The 17,713-nt window shown below is 30.2% G+C and overlaps 1 protein-coding gene across 2 annotated transcripts in view; it reads right to left on the minus strand.

Moving 5' to 3' along the window:
- LOC112685276 (protein unc-93 homolog A) overlaps window positions 1-17,713 on the minus strand; it is a 90,496-nt gene that overhangs the window by 48,857 nt on the left and 23,926 nt on the right. For both annotated transcript variants that reach the window (XM_025557111.1, XM_025557112.1), the window contains exon 2: window positions 4,715-4,990. In XM_025557111.1, the coding sequence (XP_025412896.1) occupies window positions 4,715-4,990 (276 nt within the window). The remainder of the gene's footprint in view (window positions 1-4,714; window positions 4,991-17,713) is intronic.

The following is a 17,713-nucleotide window of genomic DNA, read 5'->3' on the forward strand; positions in this document are numbered from 1 at the left end:
TTCACGTTTACATACAACTTTATACATATAAATGTTGTAAATGTAACAATATGCAGTCAAGTTATGAAAATAAATATAACATGTAACATTTTGATCAATCACATGTACATACCATCAAATTATAATTATTATTACATTTCAATATTTATACTGCCCTAGGACAGTTAAAGTCGTGTTTACACAACCATACACGGCTATTTTTAATTTCATGTTTTTTTTTTTTTTTAATTAATGTATGCCGTCTGATATTAAGTGTATTTAAAGTTATAGTTAATAGTTCTGAAACCGATTAAACCAGTTTTTGCTGTGTTTTGATTATTCATTTTTGTAAACGTATTATTATAGTTTGTTTGATTCTTATTTTAATTTAATAATATATTTCCAATAAGAAAATGTCATAATGAATGATATTTTAATTAGTGACGTCAAACGCAGTTACATAAAAATTTAAATTCAACAAAAGTCGCCAATTTTATGGACTTTGTAACTTGACGATGAATTTTTAATTCAAAATTAGTCGTATTGTACAAATATTATAATACTCCAGGCTATGTATTTACTTATTTATGTTTATGTATACACTATTAATTTATTTATATAATTATTTTATTATGGAATAAAAATACAACTATTATAAATCTAACTAGGGGTAGGGACTTTTGTGGCTTAACCTTCTAAAACTTAACTAAACTTCCTAAAATGTATAATTATAAATATAATTATTCAATTATTTCCTAGAATTCAAATGGATGTTCACTCAACTAATAATTACATTTTTTATAGGTACCTAGGCAGTTATATTCTTTTATAACTATGATTGTCAATTGACATTTGGTCAATATTACTATTTAGATCAAGCACAATGCAGATAAAACCACAAAAGATTACAATCGTCGTAGATTCCAAAGGCATATTTGAATTAAGACACTTATATCGCATTGCCATTCTAAATAGTTTATTTTTATTCTTATTATATTTCTTGCATAATAAATATATATTTTTCGTAAATATATATAACTTTTCTTCGAGTTACTGAATATGATTTCAGATTATTAAAATGGAAGCCCTTACGGTTGTCACATAACATAGGTTTATACTTGAACAACTTCTATCTACACCACAAGACACTATTAGCCAGTAATGTGCAAAGATAACTAAAAATGTATCTAGATAAAGACAAAAAATAATTGGATACAATTTATCTAGATATAAATAAAAGATAGTTCAAATCTAAATTATCTAGATAAAGATAAAAGATAAAATACTATTTATTTGGATAAAAAAAATTAAATTATTTTTATTTCATTAATTAATTTACACTATTTTTTTTATAAATTTATACTTTAATAATTTAATTTAATCAAAATTAACTTAACTTTGATCTAATAGGTACCTCCAATATAAATAATGAACAAAAAATATTTATACTATGTACATTTATGTAAGGAAAGTAAGTGATAAATAATAAGTATTTTGTTTTAAAAAAAATACATTCTCTGTAAATATATTATAATTTTATAATATATATATATTTATTTAACCGTAAAATTTAAGCCCTAAGTAGTAACACCAGTGGCGGATTTAAGGAAGGGGCCAGAAGAAGCTTTATATAATCCATTTGAATTATTGTCAAATAGCAGACTTTGATGATCCGAATACATTACAGTATTTTAAATAACTTTTACATGTATTCTAAGTACAGTATAGAGATTTTAAATACTTTTTTTAAAGTTTAATCTTATATTCTATATAATTACATTATTAATTTACCGTATAAATCGCATTTTTTCTCAAATTTAATAAACCTAATATATTGATGATTTCCTAGTTCTCCGACACTTGGTTCAATTATATCCATTTGCAAATCAGTAATTTTATTTTTAAGTTTGCCATTCTTCACGTTAAATGAATTCCAAATGAAAGAATTAATTCACTATTTTAATGCACCTACACAAATAGAATAATATCGTTCCCTATCATCGTGAAGTATAATTTTTTCAAACAAATTAATCTTTTAGTATTTACAGCAAAAAAATTATTTATAAGTACATTTTTTAACCTCGTTTTCGGTCTATGAATGCAATGGGCTACTACAAGAAGATTTTACTATATTGTATAACAATTTCAACAGACAAATATATCAAACAAGGATATTTAAGTTACCTTTAGTTATCTAAGTTAAAGACGACTCACCAGCGCCTAAAAACTGTTCAATATAGGCAATTTAAAATATATTCCAGAATAATACGGTCCGGATGAATACGTTCCGGGCAAATACGGGTTTCGAAGTTTTGATTCCGGAGAGATACAGTCCGGATAAATACGTTCCGTAACTACATATTCCGGGAAAATACGATTTATATACTTTAGATTCCGGCTAGATACGGTCCAGAAATATACTTTCCGGATTATTATAGCCTTCCTTCCCGAGCTCTAGTAATTACTGTATCTCATCACTTGAAAACGATATGAGACGTGTAATGAGCTACAGTAATTACTAGGGCTCGAGAGTTGACGAATTTAAAAAATATTAAAAAATGACCTAAAGAAAGATGCAAATATAACATAAAAATGACAAAAAATGATCTAAAAATTTAGAAATATTTGTTTAAATTAATAGAAATACATTTTTTTAAATATTTTACTCTATTTTACTGAAGCATTCTAAATAAATTTATCAAAACTTACAAATTACTCAATATATGGCTTAAAATTACAACAAATGTTCTTAAAATATGAAATTAAAAAATTACAATTATTTGTTTATAAATATTTATATTTGGAAAAACTTCTCTACACGTCCACTGAAGTGATTGAGAGACACAGACGAGCACTAACCGACGTTTTAATTTTCGTCATTTCAAAAATATTACGAAAAAAATAATAAAATTTTGGGCCGTAGCCATTTTCTTCCAAAAAAAAAAAAAAAGATTGTCTTCCATTTTCCTCCACATAATTACACTAAAAATATGTCTATTATCCTCCAATGTTATAGCCAGTGTTGTAGGATCACATTTTGCGCGTATCTGTTGATTAAGTTCTGATCGCGTTCTTATCGGTTAGAAAAAAACGCTAGTTCAAGTGTTCAACAGCACTCACAATTTTTATCAGTCGATAACTTTATAACTTTGATTATGATTAATAAAGATACTTACATATAATATATGGGCATATACGTATATATTTATATTGTTATATTGTTATACATTAAACAAACGTCGTGGAGCAATCGACAATACAATTATTAAATTGGAAAACGGAAAAATGTCTAGGTAGGTAATTACAAAAATTAAAATAATTATTCATATTATGTCTAATTTTTATTTTATTTAAACAGGTATTCATTTATTGCTGAAATGCCCTATAATTATAAAATAATATAATATTATAAACTGTAGTGATTTTACTATATTTATATTTTATATCTTATATATTACATATTGTCTGGTTGCGTTAACACCAACCTCTTATTATTATCTAATTTTTTATTATTATTTTATTTATTGATTGATGCATCTTTATCGACGTGCGTACTTGTTTATTATATTCATTCTCTTTTTAACCACCCGCCAAGTTCGGCGCGTACAGTTTATTATTATATTATAATTATATTTAAAATAATTAATTTGTTCTTTTATTTCTAATTTATCATTCGACAACGAATGGCAATTTTCTTATTTTATTTTTTGGTAGAAAATGGAAAGTGGAGGAAAATAGTCAATATTTTTTTTATTTTTTTTTTTGAGGAAAATGGACTGTGGAAGAAAGCGGTATCTCATTTTTGGAGAAAAATGGACCCGCCTAAATTTAGATATAATAGGTATTATTCATTATAACGACGAGGCAACGACTAATCGACGAGATAAAATCGGATACTAATCGAATATTAAGAAAAAATAATAAAACGTAGGTATAATAATATTCATTACAATACCACAACTACAAATGTAATCAGTGAGATAAAATCGGACAAGTCTTAAGTTATCGGCATAATGGTCGACAAGAAACGATAACTAGGGAACTAGTGTAAGATCAGTAAAAATTAATAAAATTTCAAAAAATGACTTAAAAAGTTATAAAAATCAAAAAATGCAAAAAAAAAATGCAAAATGCATCAACTTCCGAGCTCTAGTAATTTACCAATACTTTAACCACAATATGTAAAATTCAGAAATTATCGAGTTCAAATAATGCAATAAAACGCAAATCAACGATGATTAAATATAATACTTAGTATGTTATTTTAATTTTATAACATTCTAGTTCTATTAAAATTTCTAATTTAATCTGCAATATTGATTTAAGGGGTAAATGATCCAAAGTTGTAAAAACTATTAAACCGCTAATATTGAATATGATTTTGCTGTCAGGAACTCTAGTATTTGATAAGGGTCAAAACCTAATTATAAATAAAATATATACAAAGAGGGAACTAAAAAACTATTCAAGGAATCATATTACAATGACATTTTATTAAACTTTTTATAGGGCGTACTGCTTATAAATAAAAATTACAAAATATGATAAGTTAAAAAGATGGTCAGAATATAATAGGCACACGGTGTTGTATCGAATAATTAAAGAAAGAAAAAATGTAAATTAACGTTACATTATTTTCGTATTTCCTAATTATAAAGTTCGTTATTTTTCAGTTCGCTAATTTTCAACTCAGTGCTTTACGGTTTATTTAAAACTAAAACTGTTTAATAAGTACCTGTAATGCCATGAACGGTATAAGAGCGGCGGCTGCCGCCCCGTGGCCCAGACAAAGAGTGACGTAGTTACGGCATAATAGACGCCGGCTGTACACTGGACCCATGTTAGATGGCGTAGTGCGGACCACTTCAATGAGACGGCGTACAGACGACGCGCCTGCCGAGCTGGACAGCGAGTCACGTCTCTTGCCACCCACTGAGGACGCGTTGGCTACAGACACATGACGGTGCGTGGTGGACAGCGTGGACCTCAGAGAAGTCGGCGAAAACGGTTTCTGTAACGTAACGCATGCAATGCGCAAATGCGTGTTATTGTATCATACAATCATATTGTTATATTATAAGAAGTGAGCACGCATTGGATTTTTTTCCGAATACACGTCTTCGGTTTTATCAACCGGTAAAAATTCAACTGATCGATCTCGCCACTGATTTTCTATTATGATGTGACAAAACAATTTTAAATCTGGAATATACTATATATGATGTATGAAATAAAATCGTCCTCAGGGGAGGATGGCGGCGAATGGAGCAGTGGCCTTTATTTCTTCAAATTTTTGTTATTTAATATTTATATAATAGTGTTTATGCAATAATTACGTAACATTTGCGGACACTCGGTATCTTATCTTATTGTGATTTTTATATTAATATTCATTGATGAGGGTTATTATTATTTATTGAAATATCGAGTTTGTCCACGCATGTTACGTGGTTAATTAATGTACTATTTTCATTATATCAAACTTTGTAAATAGGATCCCGGTCCGTCACAAAAACTTTATCCATCGCGCCACCGGTTGCTGTTATCAGTGCACCTACCTATAAAAGGCACGGTGGCGTGATCGAAAGTCACCATTTACTGTCTCTCAGTGTTGTAGTAAGGTTAGGTTAGTAAGTAACTTTCCCGGGCAGACTTACGCAGCATTGGAAGACAGTATTCCCGCCCCCCGACCTCGACGAACGATGTATTTATGTTGGTCAGTGGTGTAATAGTCGGAGTTATTCTGGCATTGCATCGATCAACATAACCATCGATCTATGGGGCAATAGAGTAATTCCGGCATTGCACCGATTGCATTATCGTTCGCTCGCGGTCTCTTTTCCCGTCAACGCGACCCGTGATTCCGACCTTTATTCGTTGTAAGCTCTCCGAGCATAAATATATTATTACTATTTATTAATTAGTGTTATTAAGCTCTCTGAGCACAATTCTAATTATTATAAAATAAAATCAAACACAATTTAAATAATTATTTTTCTTTTTATTTGTGTGTTTCACGATTCACCGAGTCTAAACATAAACAGATAGTAAGAATAAAACATAGATGCGAATACACATATAAAGTTTGCCCCTGCCCCTATAACTAAAACGGCTACAACGAAGTGTTACTTATAGGTCAACGGTTCCCAAACTTTCTCAGCCTCGGAGCTTTTTTTAATTAGAAGTTTCTCATGGAGCTCAAGAAATATTTAACTTTAATTTTTATCTACTTGTGTTCTATCTTCTATGAAGTATAATAAACACGAATTGTATACATACGGGATCCCGCGGGATAGTCCCGTATGCATACTCCCGCGGGAGTCAAAATAAAATTATATTTATAAATAAAGTGAAACAATAGTATTAAAATTACTGGAAAAAATATTATTTATTATTTAAATCTACAGAACGAAAATATTTAAAAGTAATACAACGTTACATATGCAAGTCTTGATGTGTGAGTTTTAGTGTGAGCAATGGGCCTACTTTTTACTACTAAGTTTGTCAATATCCGGTGTCATAGAAATCAGTTACAGACGCATTCAAACGTGCTCTACATTTTGTTTTTATAGCTGTAAACAAAAAGCCGCGAAATTCACGAAGATACGTAGTACTAAAAGGCAGTAAAAGCAGTTTAGCTTTTAAACTTAATATTGAATGATCTTTCCCTAACTGAGCTCAAATTCAGATAATGGTTTACATATAAATAATGTCTGATAATAGCTATCGGAAATCATATTAATGAGAACCTCGTATTCTGTTGCATTGAGAGTTGCTGGTTTTAATGTCACTAAAAATGAATTTATAATCCTCTCAAAGTTTTTTCGAATTCATTCTTGAGCATCTTTTGGAAAGTATAAATTCAAATGTTTAAGCAAATAATTTAGGTGTTCTTTAATTATTTCTAATAATGATTCATTTATTGTTAAATTGTTAAATTGTAAAAAGTTTGAAGTCGTTGAAAAACATTTCATGACTTTATTGCCGATATTTCGCAGTTTTTTCCTCCGCCATGCACTTCACTAAATTCACTAGTGGTGTTATAAGAGTTTCAGAGAAGATTTGTGGTTTGCCACCAATAACCAGTTCATAACTTATTAAGTACGATGCTTTCAGTGCTTTTTCGGAATGTGTCTTTACATGAGATACAAACATTTTCTGAGTTGCATGGTGCTCATTACTTTTTCTTTTAAATAGTTTGCAGTTTTATTTATGAAATCAAGATGTGTTTTAAAATTTCGTTTAAAATTAGCAGGGAATATTGAGCTATTAGGCAAAACTTTGTTACATATCACACACTGAGGATGTCCATCAGCAAATTTAGTAAATCCCATATCCAAATATGAATGGTAATATTTTCGTTTTTTGCTTCCTTTCCGATTATCTACATTAGTTGTAGTAGATTATAAAGTAGAACCATGTACAATATGATCCGAATGTAATTCCAAGGAATTATTTTTACTATAACTATTGTTATCTGTCTTCGACTGAGCAGTAGTTGTTGGCTGATTTTCAGGTCTTATGGAGCCCGTTTTAAACCACCGTTCCACTTCAGTAAAAATACACTTGGTCATTTACATACACATAATAAACAATGGACCGAGTCGTTAGGGTCGTTTCGTATTATCAAAAATTCTAAAATTAAATAATTATATACAATTTTCTAATCAGGATTTTATGCAGTATACCTACATATCGGTGAATTATGGCATTCAAGTCTTCATAAAATGTATTCATTTTAATAACGAACATTTTTTTAAATGTTTTATGGTGTTACGAACGGAGTTCTTGGTAAGCCATTGAAGAGCACCAAGGGCTCCGTGGAGCACAGTTTGGGAACCGCTGTCATAAGTGAATCTAGGAATTCATTGCAGGGTGTACCTTTACTTTAAAGAGAGCCTCTGTAGTTAAAAATACCTCTCAATTATCATACATCTAAGAAATGTTTCCCATTTGAAATAACAATATTAATAATATTAAATAATAATAAGATAATGTTTATTGACAATATTTGTACTCATAAAAATGTATTAAAATGTATACCGTTGTAACTAAAATGAGTAAAAAAATTTCTATTCCGAATGTCACAACTAGACGTTTTATTTTATGAAATTAAAGTATCTTGAATTAAACTATAGGATAATACTTATTAAAGTATAAATAAACACAATATTTTCAAAATATGAATAATGATAGACCAAATAAGAATATTATTTTCTATTCAACTAATCTATTTTATACCCAAGTAAATATGTTATTAAATTATAACAACCAATTAATAGAAACGAAATCGGTATGCGGTAGGATAGCTGACGGGTAGTAATAAAGAATAATAACTTATAATATTAAGTGAAATATTAATAAATGTTTTGATTCCAAAAAATAAAAATTGAAACAAATGATAAAATACGTTTATTTTATCACCTCAATACAAAAATGATATAAAATTTATTATATCGTTAAATTTTTAGAATTGGGACATTTTAGAGTCTCAAAAAGAGTTGTCGAAATAACGGGACACTTAGTTAAAAAAAGACATCTGTATTAAACGAGACACCTAACAACCCCAGTCACATGTGATAATAGTAAAAAAACTTTTCATATTTTCTGTATATAATTTTTAAAAATGAATTACCCACAATCAGTATTGTGCATTATCTAGATGATTTATCTAAATAAAAACATTTATATTTTTATCTTATCAGGATAATAATAATTTGAAGTATCTTTTTATCCATCTTTTTAAATAAAATGGTTATCTAAGATAAATTATCTAGATAATTTTGAAAAATATAGTTTTTTTTTTTGTTGTGGGAAGTGAAACGAGGAATAATAAACACTTAAGGTTCGGTCAAACTGAAAGCGGACTGTCCGCGCGGCCAGACCGCCGATCCGCTGCGGCCCGTTCGCTGATAGTCAAACAAAATGCGGACAAGTTTGAACGAACCCGTTTGAAAACTGCACAAAGTGTACTGTTGGTTATTTTTTATTTCTACTTTTTCAGTTTTCTGTTTTCATATTACAAAATGTCAAGCAGTTCTTCGGACGAAGAAGAATTGCTTCTTCTGCTTGCTTTAAGTCAGAATATTCAGTGTATTGTCTACTAATTGGAGATTACGTTTTCGAAATTACGATTAGATTTCAAGTTATTATTATTAGAGTATACCATAAACGCATAGTAGTAATATTATGTTATCTATATTAGTATAATATATTATAAAATATAATATATATCTTTTCTATTCTATTTATGTATACATTTTATTTGAGTCCGCCGCGAACTTTGTGGAAAAATACAACAACCCGTTTGTTCGTGGCAGACTATAGTAGTCCGCCGTGGTAGGCCGCTGTCTGTTTAACCAGAGTGATGCATTTAAATGGAGTACACAGTCCGTAGCAGACCGGCGGCCTGGCGGCACGGACAGTCCGCTTTCTGTTTGACCGGACCTTTAGTATTACCGTATGTATGTTTTAAATTTTAAATATTCATATTCTATAAAAGAAGAAAAGGTATTATATAATTATTTACACAGAAAACATATAAAAATGAATACGTATTAAATTAATACGTATTATTAATAATACCATTACATTTTATAACGATTAACTTTTTTTTCTATATATAATCGACGACTGGGCGATACCCGCTGCTCAATACTTACGCCTGGAATTACTGACGTATACTGGACGTATACATAAAAGCTAATATTAAACTCATTTAATAATTGTGTGAACACATGGATATAAAACGTAAATCTTTGGCTGGAACGTTCCATAAATAACAATGTATAAACTTAGATTAATGTAAGAAATAATAATAAAGCCAACCAACCACTTAATAGTGGCCACGGTTAAATAGAATTAGTGTATATAGATCTTAAATCAATCATGTTAGTGAATACTGAGAATAGCAACGAGGTAACAGTAATCAATTATTAGTTATTGGTAAATACGTACGGTTAAATAAAATAAGTATACCGATTTCTATTGAATAGTTTTATAATGCTAATATATTTACAGTCGTTGCCAGATAAATTGAGACGGCGGCGGCGGCGCTTTTCATTAAGTGTAGCCATAATAGTTGCTGATAGTGTGGTGCAAAGGTCTCACAGTTAGCTACGACGCGTGCAGTTACCAGTTCGAACCCGGCTTAGTGCAAAAAATTGTCTGCAGAATTTTCTGTTCTCTCTCCCGTTCTGGTTGCCCTACACTGCTAAAAACAACTAACCTAACCCGGTGTGTTTTGACCGCGCAAGCACTCCAGTCGTATCAACAATATTTGTTTATAATAATGCATATAGATGTTGTTATTATTTCATCATATTATTAATATTATGTGTTATTATTATATTAATTATATTATTTTACAATTTCTACTTTTTGTTCTTAAATAAAAAATTATTATCGGAATATATGATTTGAAATTAATATCGTAAAATATTTTTTGTAACAATAGTTGGTTTACTGATATATTTTCAGTAATAATATTGAAATACGGAGGACCACTGGTTTTCCGTTATCGCGCCGCCGCCGCCGTCTCAATTTATCTGGCAACGACTGTAATCAAACTTGAGTTCCATAAATATAACATACATACATAAATACAGATATGCATTAAAAATTATAAATTGACCATCAGAGACCAGTATTAATAACATTAATAATTACATTTTTAGTATCCTACATTCATACTTTGCTACGTTAACATTCCATCGACCATCATTGTTATTAGGTATTTTCAGCATTTTGACTTAAGTAACTAGTTGTCCTTATTTCTCAATTTAACATGGATAAATTTATTTCTCAAGAGAGGAAACGGATTCATGAAGATGATTTTGACATTATAGGTATATGTTTAAATCATAAAAATCATAAAACTACATATATTATTATTTATACATTGTTTAAATTATAATAAATTATTTTTTTTTTTTTTTTAGAAAACGAATATATACAATCTGTATAGACAATACAATAAGTAATAATAATAACAAAAATGTACAGGGCTTGATGGCTTGAATGAAGGGGGCGTCCAGTAACACTACTTCAACTTTTTTTTTTTAAGTATTTTTTTATTTGTTTAGGAGGTCGCGTGGCCAATTACGCTTTAAGCGTCGGGGTGGATTATACGGGATAGTTAGAGAAGATAGATTAGATATAAGTGGATTTGAATAAGCTAATGTGTTGGCGTGAAATTTTTTATAGTGAATGGAAGCAAAAGCAGAGAGATAGGGAATTTTGAGGTCGTTGTGAAGGGTGTTGTTGCTAACGTACCATGGAGCTTGGGTCAACAAACGTAAATTTATTGATTGGAAGGATTGTAACAATTTTAGATTTGAAACTTTGGTTGATCCCCATATTTGGATGCCATAAGTTATTGCAGGACGAATAAGTTGTTTGTAGATGAGAGTTTTATTGTTGAGTGGGATTTTGGAGCGAAAAAGGTGTCTTAGGCTATGGAGTTTTAATTTTAGGGATATTTTTTTAGTTTTGATGTGGGTAGCTCAAGTTAGTCGTTTGTCAAGATGAATACCTAAGTATTTGACGGAGTTGACAAAAAGAATTATATTGTTATTTAAAGTTAGTGGAGGGCTGATATTAGGGCGCAAAGTGAATGTGATGTGTGATGATTTGTTTTCATTTATTTTTATTCTCCATTGATTGAACCACATTTGTAATAAATTTAAGTGATTTTGAAGATTGTCGATGGCAACATTAATGTCTCAGTCAGAAGAACTTATGCAAGTATCATCTGCAAAAGTGGCTAGATTGGTGAGGGTGGAATGAGGTATGTCAGCGATATAGAGATTGTACAGTGTTGGGGCGAGAATGCTACCTTGAGAGACACCTGCTTTTATATGATAATTATCGGATAGTTCGTCTTCACATCTCACTTGGAAAGTGCGGAGTGATAAGAAGGAGTTTAGGGTTAAGTATAGAGGAGCGGGAAAAAATCTCATTTTGTAGAGAAGACCTTTGTGCCAAATGTGGTCAAACGCCTGGGCTACGTCAAGGAATACAGATGGGTAAAAATGTTTTTTTTCTAGAGAAGAGGCAATGTTACCTACAATTCTGTGCACTTGGTGAAGGGCTGAGTGGTTCTTTCTAAAGCCAAACTGAGTGTTGAGAATTGTTTTATTTTCTGCGATGATTGGAAGAATTTTTTTTAGTATAATTTTTTCGAGAATTTTTGAGAGGGAGGGTAATAGACTGATGGGACGATAGAGGAAGGTGAGTCAGGTGGCTTACCAGGCTTATGAATTAGGATTATTATTGAGTGTTTCCACGTTTGGGAAAGACGAAGAATTGAATTAAAAATGTAAGTTAGGAGTAAGAGGGCTTTCTTGGGAAGATGTTTAATAATACTATTAGCGATAAGATCGTGACCAGGTGAATTTTTATTTGGTAAGTGTTTAATAATGAATTGAATTTCTGAGGGGGAGGTATGTTTTGTAGGTAGAGACATCGGAAGAGCATTGGTTAACGATTTTTCTATGAAGGATGTGTGATTAATGTCATTTATATCAGGATGAGGCGAAAAGTTATTTTCTAGGTGAGAGGCAAATAAATTTGCTTTTTCCAGGTTTGTAATAGCAAAAGTTCTATCGTTGTATTTGATGGAAGGAATTGTATTTTTTTGGTTTAGAATTTTTTTTTGTAGCTCTCCAAAGCGAGTTCGTTTTTTGTTAATGAGTTAATATAGTGTTGATAATTCTCACTGTTATGTTTGCGAAGGAGATTTTTTAAAGAATAGGTAATGTTGTTGTAGTATCTTTTATCGCTGGGGAGATGAGTACGTTGCCAACGATTTCTAGCACGACATTTTACTGCTAGTAATTGGGATAGATATGATAAAGGCTTTTAGTTCATTTATTTGTTGCAATAAACCATTTGTATTCCAAAGAAGGATGGATATTTGATGAAGGATAACATGGTGATTATTTACCATCATTGGATATAATAATTTTATTGATAACTGTAGTTAGTAAAGAGATTAGAGAACAAATCAGGTTTTTTAATTCTTCGAAAAATTATGACAATTTTAGAGATATGTCTGGATCTGTGTATGAGGTGAATTTTGAGTGGTTGTTTTAATTTTCAGTGGTAGCTTGGGCATATGATTTAGAGGGACCTGTAGATGAGTTTGAAGTATCGTTTACAACATTTGGTTTTACATAAGTTGATTAAGAGAAAGTGTTTTTTTTTTATTGTAGAGAAGATTGGAATTCCTTATGAGTTGGGCAACCTCGGTAATTTCCAAGATGATCGCCACAGCAAAGGGCACATTTTGCTGGAAGACTCTGGGATTTATTGCATGAAGTGGACAGGTGGTTATCACCACAACGAACACATCTTGGGGGGTGGTTACAATAAGATTTGGTGTGTCCAAACTCTTGACAGCGGAGACATTGTATTGTTAATTTGTTAACACGAGGTTCTTCGATTTTTATTTTTGTGTAGTACAAAAAACTGATCGAAAATATGTCTTTATTGTTGATGAATGGCTCCAAGTCAATAAAAAAGATCGGGAGAGGAAGTTTTGTGTTACGTTGGAGAACATTGTTGATATTTCTGGTTGTATGACCGTGAGCAAGTAATTCATTTTTAATTTCTTCTATTGGTGTAGTGTGGTGGAGATTTCTCAGTATTACACGATACGCTCTATCTTGTTTCAGTTGTTATGTATGGAAATCTACTTTGGAATCTTGCAGAAATTTGATGACCGAGCGGTACGAATCTGCTGAAGTAGTGGAAAGTTCTACGCCATTAGTTGAGCTTTTGCATGAAAAATGTTCACCTTTAATTAACTTTTTGATGGAGTTACAGGAAGCATTGAAGTCATTAACTACGCGAATGAATATTGGTGGAGGTGGCTTGATAACAGGTGTGCTTGTTTTAGATTCTAAATCCATCTCGGTTGATTGGTTGTCGCTTTGTTTTTCCGAGGGCTCGGTGTAGTTTGAAAACAGTGAGAATCGATTTGATGAAACAAATGTTTTACTTTGTTGTGAAGGAGAGTTAGGTGAGTGGGGTAGCGAATGTTTACTATTTCTACTATTTTTATTAATTTTCACAGTGAACCCGTCGGTTTGGTCGGAAATTTGTTGAGAAATGACATTATTATTTGACACACTTTGTAGACGAGATTTCTGTATTATTAATGGGGGGACGGATTTAGATTGTTGATTATCTGGCATGGTGTATGACGACGGTACGTTTTGCCGGTAGTTAGCGGAGAAGCCTGATAAGGCTGATCGTGCGGGACTGCGGCCGCCCAACGACGGCCGGCCGTGCTATTTTAATATAACCGTGACGATAATAATTAGGTTGTAATAATTAAGTTTGTTACCTAATATGGACCGGAGGCGCTCCTTTTCAATGGCTTGAAGTTTGGTTTGGCAAGTCAGAAGAATGACACTTTATTGAACTTGTAGAATGTTTTTTTTTAAAAAACGGACTATAACTTTGTAAGTTATTACGAAAAGAAGGATAAACAGCGAGACACGATGTTTCATTATCAACGGTCGTACCGTGAATAATAAATTAATTTGATCTATAAATTGATTAATAACATAAAATAAAAAGAAATAAAAATAGTTTATTTATAATATCTTAAAATATTTGTTTAAAAAAATTGGGTACTGAAAAATAATAATAAGTTTATGTACTCTTTTCTGTCTAAATTAGCAAAATTAATTAAGATAATTTCAAACCAATTAAATCATAGTTAATAATTTATTTTTTTATTCATAGATAATTACCATTTTACAAATGTAAGTTTTGAATGATGAAACTGTTTAAAATTATGTTTTTATCTAGTTTTATCTGTTTTTTATCTTGATAAATGTAGTTATCTTTTATCTATTATCCAGATAAATTTTTAAATAGTTATCTTTTATCTTATCTAGATGAAATTTTAATGTATTATCCGTTATTTTATCTAGATACTATTTTGGTTATCTATGTACAACACTGTCCACAATTATATTATAGCGGGCATGTTATTTTCCTTCGAATTTTTTTTCTCAATAAGATTTCATTGTAGGGACCATTTGTAATTAAATTTGATTTGTAAATTAATCAAATTAATTTTTTTATCATTTAGATAGTTAAGAAAAATAAATTTTGAATTTTATATTATTATACAACTTTTCGTTTTATGAATCATGTTTTTTCAAACATTTTATAAAATATCGCATTTGAAAATACAATAAATTATTTCATAAAAGTAGTTAATATATGTTCTGAATTTTCCATAACAACTTATATCATATTATGACTATTATAGGATGTAATAGAAATAAAAAATCTTAAGTTTTTTTTAGAATTGAGAGTTGAAAATACGAATTTGAAATTAGGTTTTTTATATAATCTCTAATTTAAGATCATACTAAACTAAAAAAATTGGAAAATAAATAATATTTACGAAAAAATTTACATTGAGAAAATATAATCACATAATATGTTTTGATGAACATCGAAAAATATTATAGCCATATTTATATACAACTTCCTATCCGTTGACTTATGTGTCTGTAATTTTTATACTTGTTTAAATATTTAAAAATTATTTACATATTACCAAGATATTTTCATAGTCGTTATATTAAAATTATTTAACGATTTATTATATCAAGAAGAGTAACAAACTATACAAATGCAGGATCAAAAATATTCGTTTAAAACAAAAAAATCATTTTTTGTCATGGTTCCCCTACTAACTAAACAATTGCACAATACTGCTATTAAATAATTTAATTGTTTTTTCACGTTGTATTGAGATATGGTTTCGTTCCTGCAGCCGACTGCAAAAGTGACGGCATGCAGTTGCTACTAAGTCCGTACAAAATTATTTGATTTTGTGAATGTAGTTGACTGCATGAAATCAAATAAACATTTAGTTTATTACTAACTTTCAACCATGGATGACTTTATTATTAGGATTTTTCTCGTACATATTCTCGAGGACGAAGAACAAGATAAAACAATCATAAATCTGTTGTTCACAAAGAAAAATAAAAGGAAAAAAGTTCACAAATAGTTTACCGCTAGGCGTAATGAAGGGACGTATGGAAAAGTTATTACGAAACACCTCATCGATGATGAATGCAAATTTCAAAAATATTTTAGATTGACAAAATGTTTATTTTGTTTTTTTTATCTGCCATCGCACAACATATTTTTAAAGCTCCAACAACTAGTATGAAGTTTTCTATTATTATAGGACTATTACCAATGAAAAAACTTGCAGTCACTTTAACGTTATTTATTTAAATACTATTAGTCAAAATCTAAACAGTTATATTAGGGTAACTAATTTATTTTGTTGATATTTTGTTGTTATACATGGTTATTCAAAATAATTCATCTGATTTCAAATGATTAGATAATTTTATTTTTTAGTCTTAGAACAATATTTTATACATTAAATAAAAGAAATATGTAAAGTTTAATTAATTTAACCTATGTATATTTTACCCTATTTTACCTTTTATGTTATATATGAGTTCCTTTGGTATTACGAACACCATCTAGCCGATAGTCAATCTCATTCCATACTTCTTATAGCATATCTTTTGTAATTGATTCCAAGAGATATACGGATACATGAAGTCAGCCTGTACTTTTTCTTTTGCCCAAACACCTTGTTTATTAAACTGCTTATACCATCGACGTATGCTTTGAGAAGTCGATGCATCGATCCCGTAACGACGGCGAAAATCGTGTTTTGCGATTATTACCTATTCACATTTAGAAAATCACAACACACAAAACGCTATCTGATGTTCGGTCGACATATTTGTACAAAATAACTTATTGCTTAAAAGCAATAATTGTAAAGCACACAATTAATGACATTCTAAAACTTGAGTATACCCTCTATTAATTGGTATATACTTTGATAAGATACAATTTATTTTAATCATTTTATAGCTATTTGAAATCGGATGAATCATTTTGAATAACCCTGTATTATACAAGGTTATTTTAATAAACATTATATTAAATATTATGCTATATTTTAGTACTAATTACACACCCTGGATCTGCACGGGTATTATTTGGATCTGCAATAAAATAAATTTGTAGAAATTTGTGATCAACGGATCGATGTGGTAGCAAGCTAAAAGGCTGTTCGGTTATCCATTTTGTTCGGTGTTACTATGTGTCTGTGCGGACGATTCTCTGGCCCTCTGTATTCTATGTTTATCCCTATTCTAGCCGAGGTGAACCTCACGCTCTACAGACGAATCTCTGGCTCTCTTTATACTTATCCAAAGCTAGTTGAAGCGAGTCTCACGTTCCGTTGACGATTTAATTTAATTTTAATGTAAAACTGATTCTAGCATATAATTAGCTGTAGTTGTTGAAATTATTGACGAAGAATTTTATCAATAAGGATCTAAGTCTGGGACATTGATTAATTAATCAATTTAATTTTTGCAAACAAAAATGTATTCCAATATTGGCATTTGGTGCCAATGCAGCGTGCAATCTACTGCTTACATGTGCTCTACCTATGATCTACCCATTACTATCCAGTTTTTTATCGGTAATTTATCGTTAAAGACGTAAACAATATATTTCGTCTCCGATAGCTGATAACAATTTAGTGTGCTTTCCGATTTCGTAGACACATAAGACGTAGTTAAAACGCATAAGACGACGTAGTCCCTTTTATTTTAAGAAACTTATATTATGTGGATGTGATTTTGAAATTGTGATTTTTGAA

The sequence above is a fragment of the Sipha flava genome, unplaced genomic scaffold (assembly GCF_003268045.1).
Source record: "Sipha flava isolate LNK unplaced genomic scaffold, YSA_version1 271_pilon_pilon, whole genome shotgun sequence".
Taxonomy (NCBI): domain Eukaryota; kingdom Metazoa; phylum Arthropoda; class Insecta; order Hemiptera; family Aphididae; genus Sipha; species Sipha flava.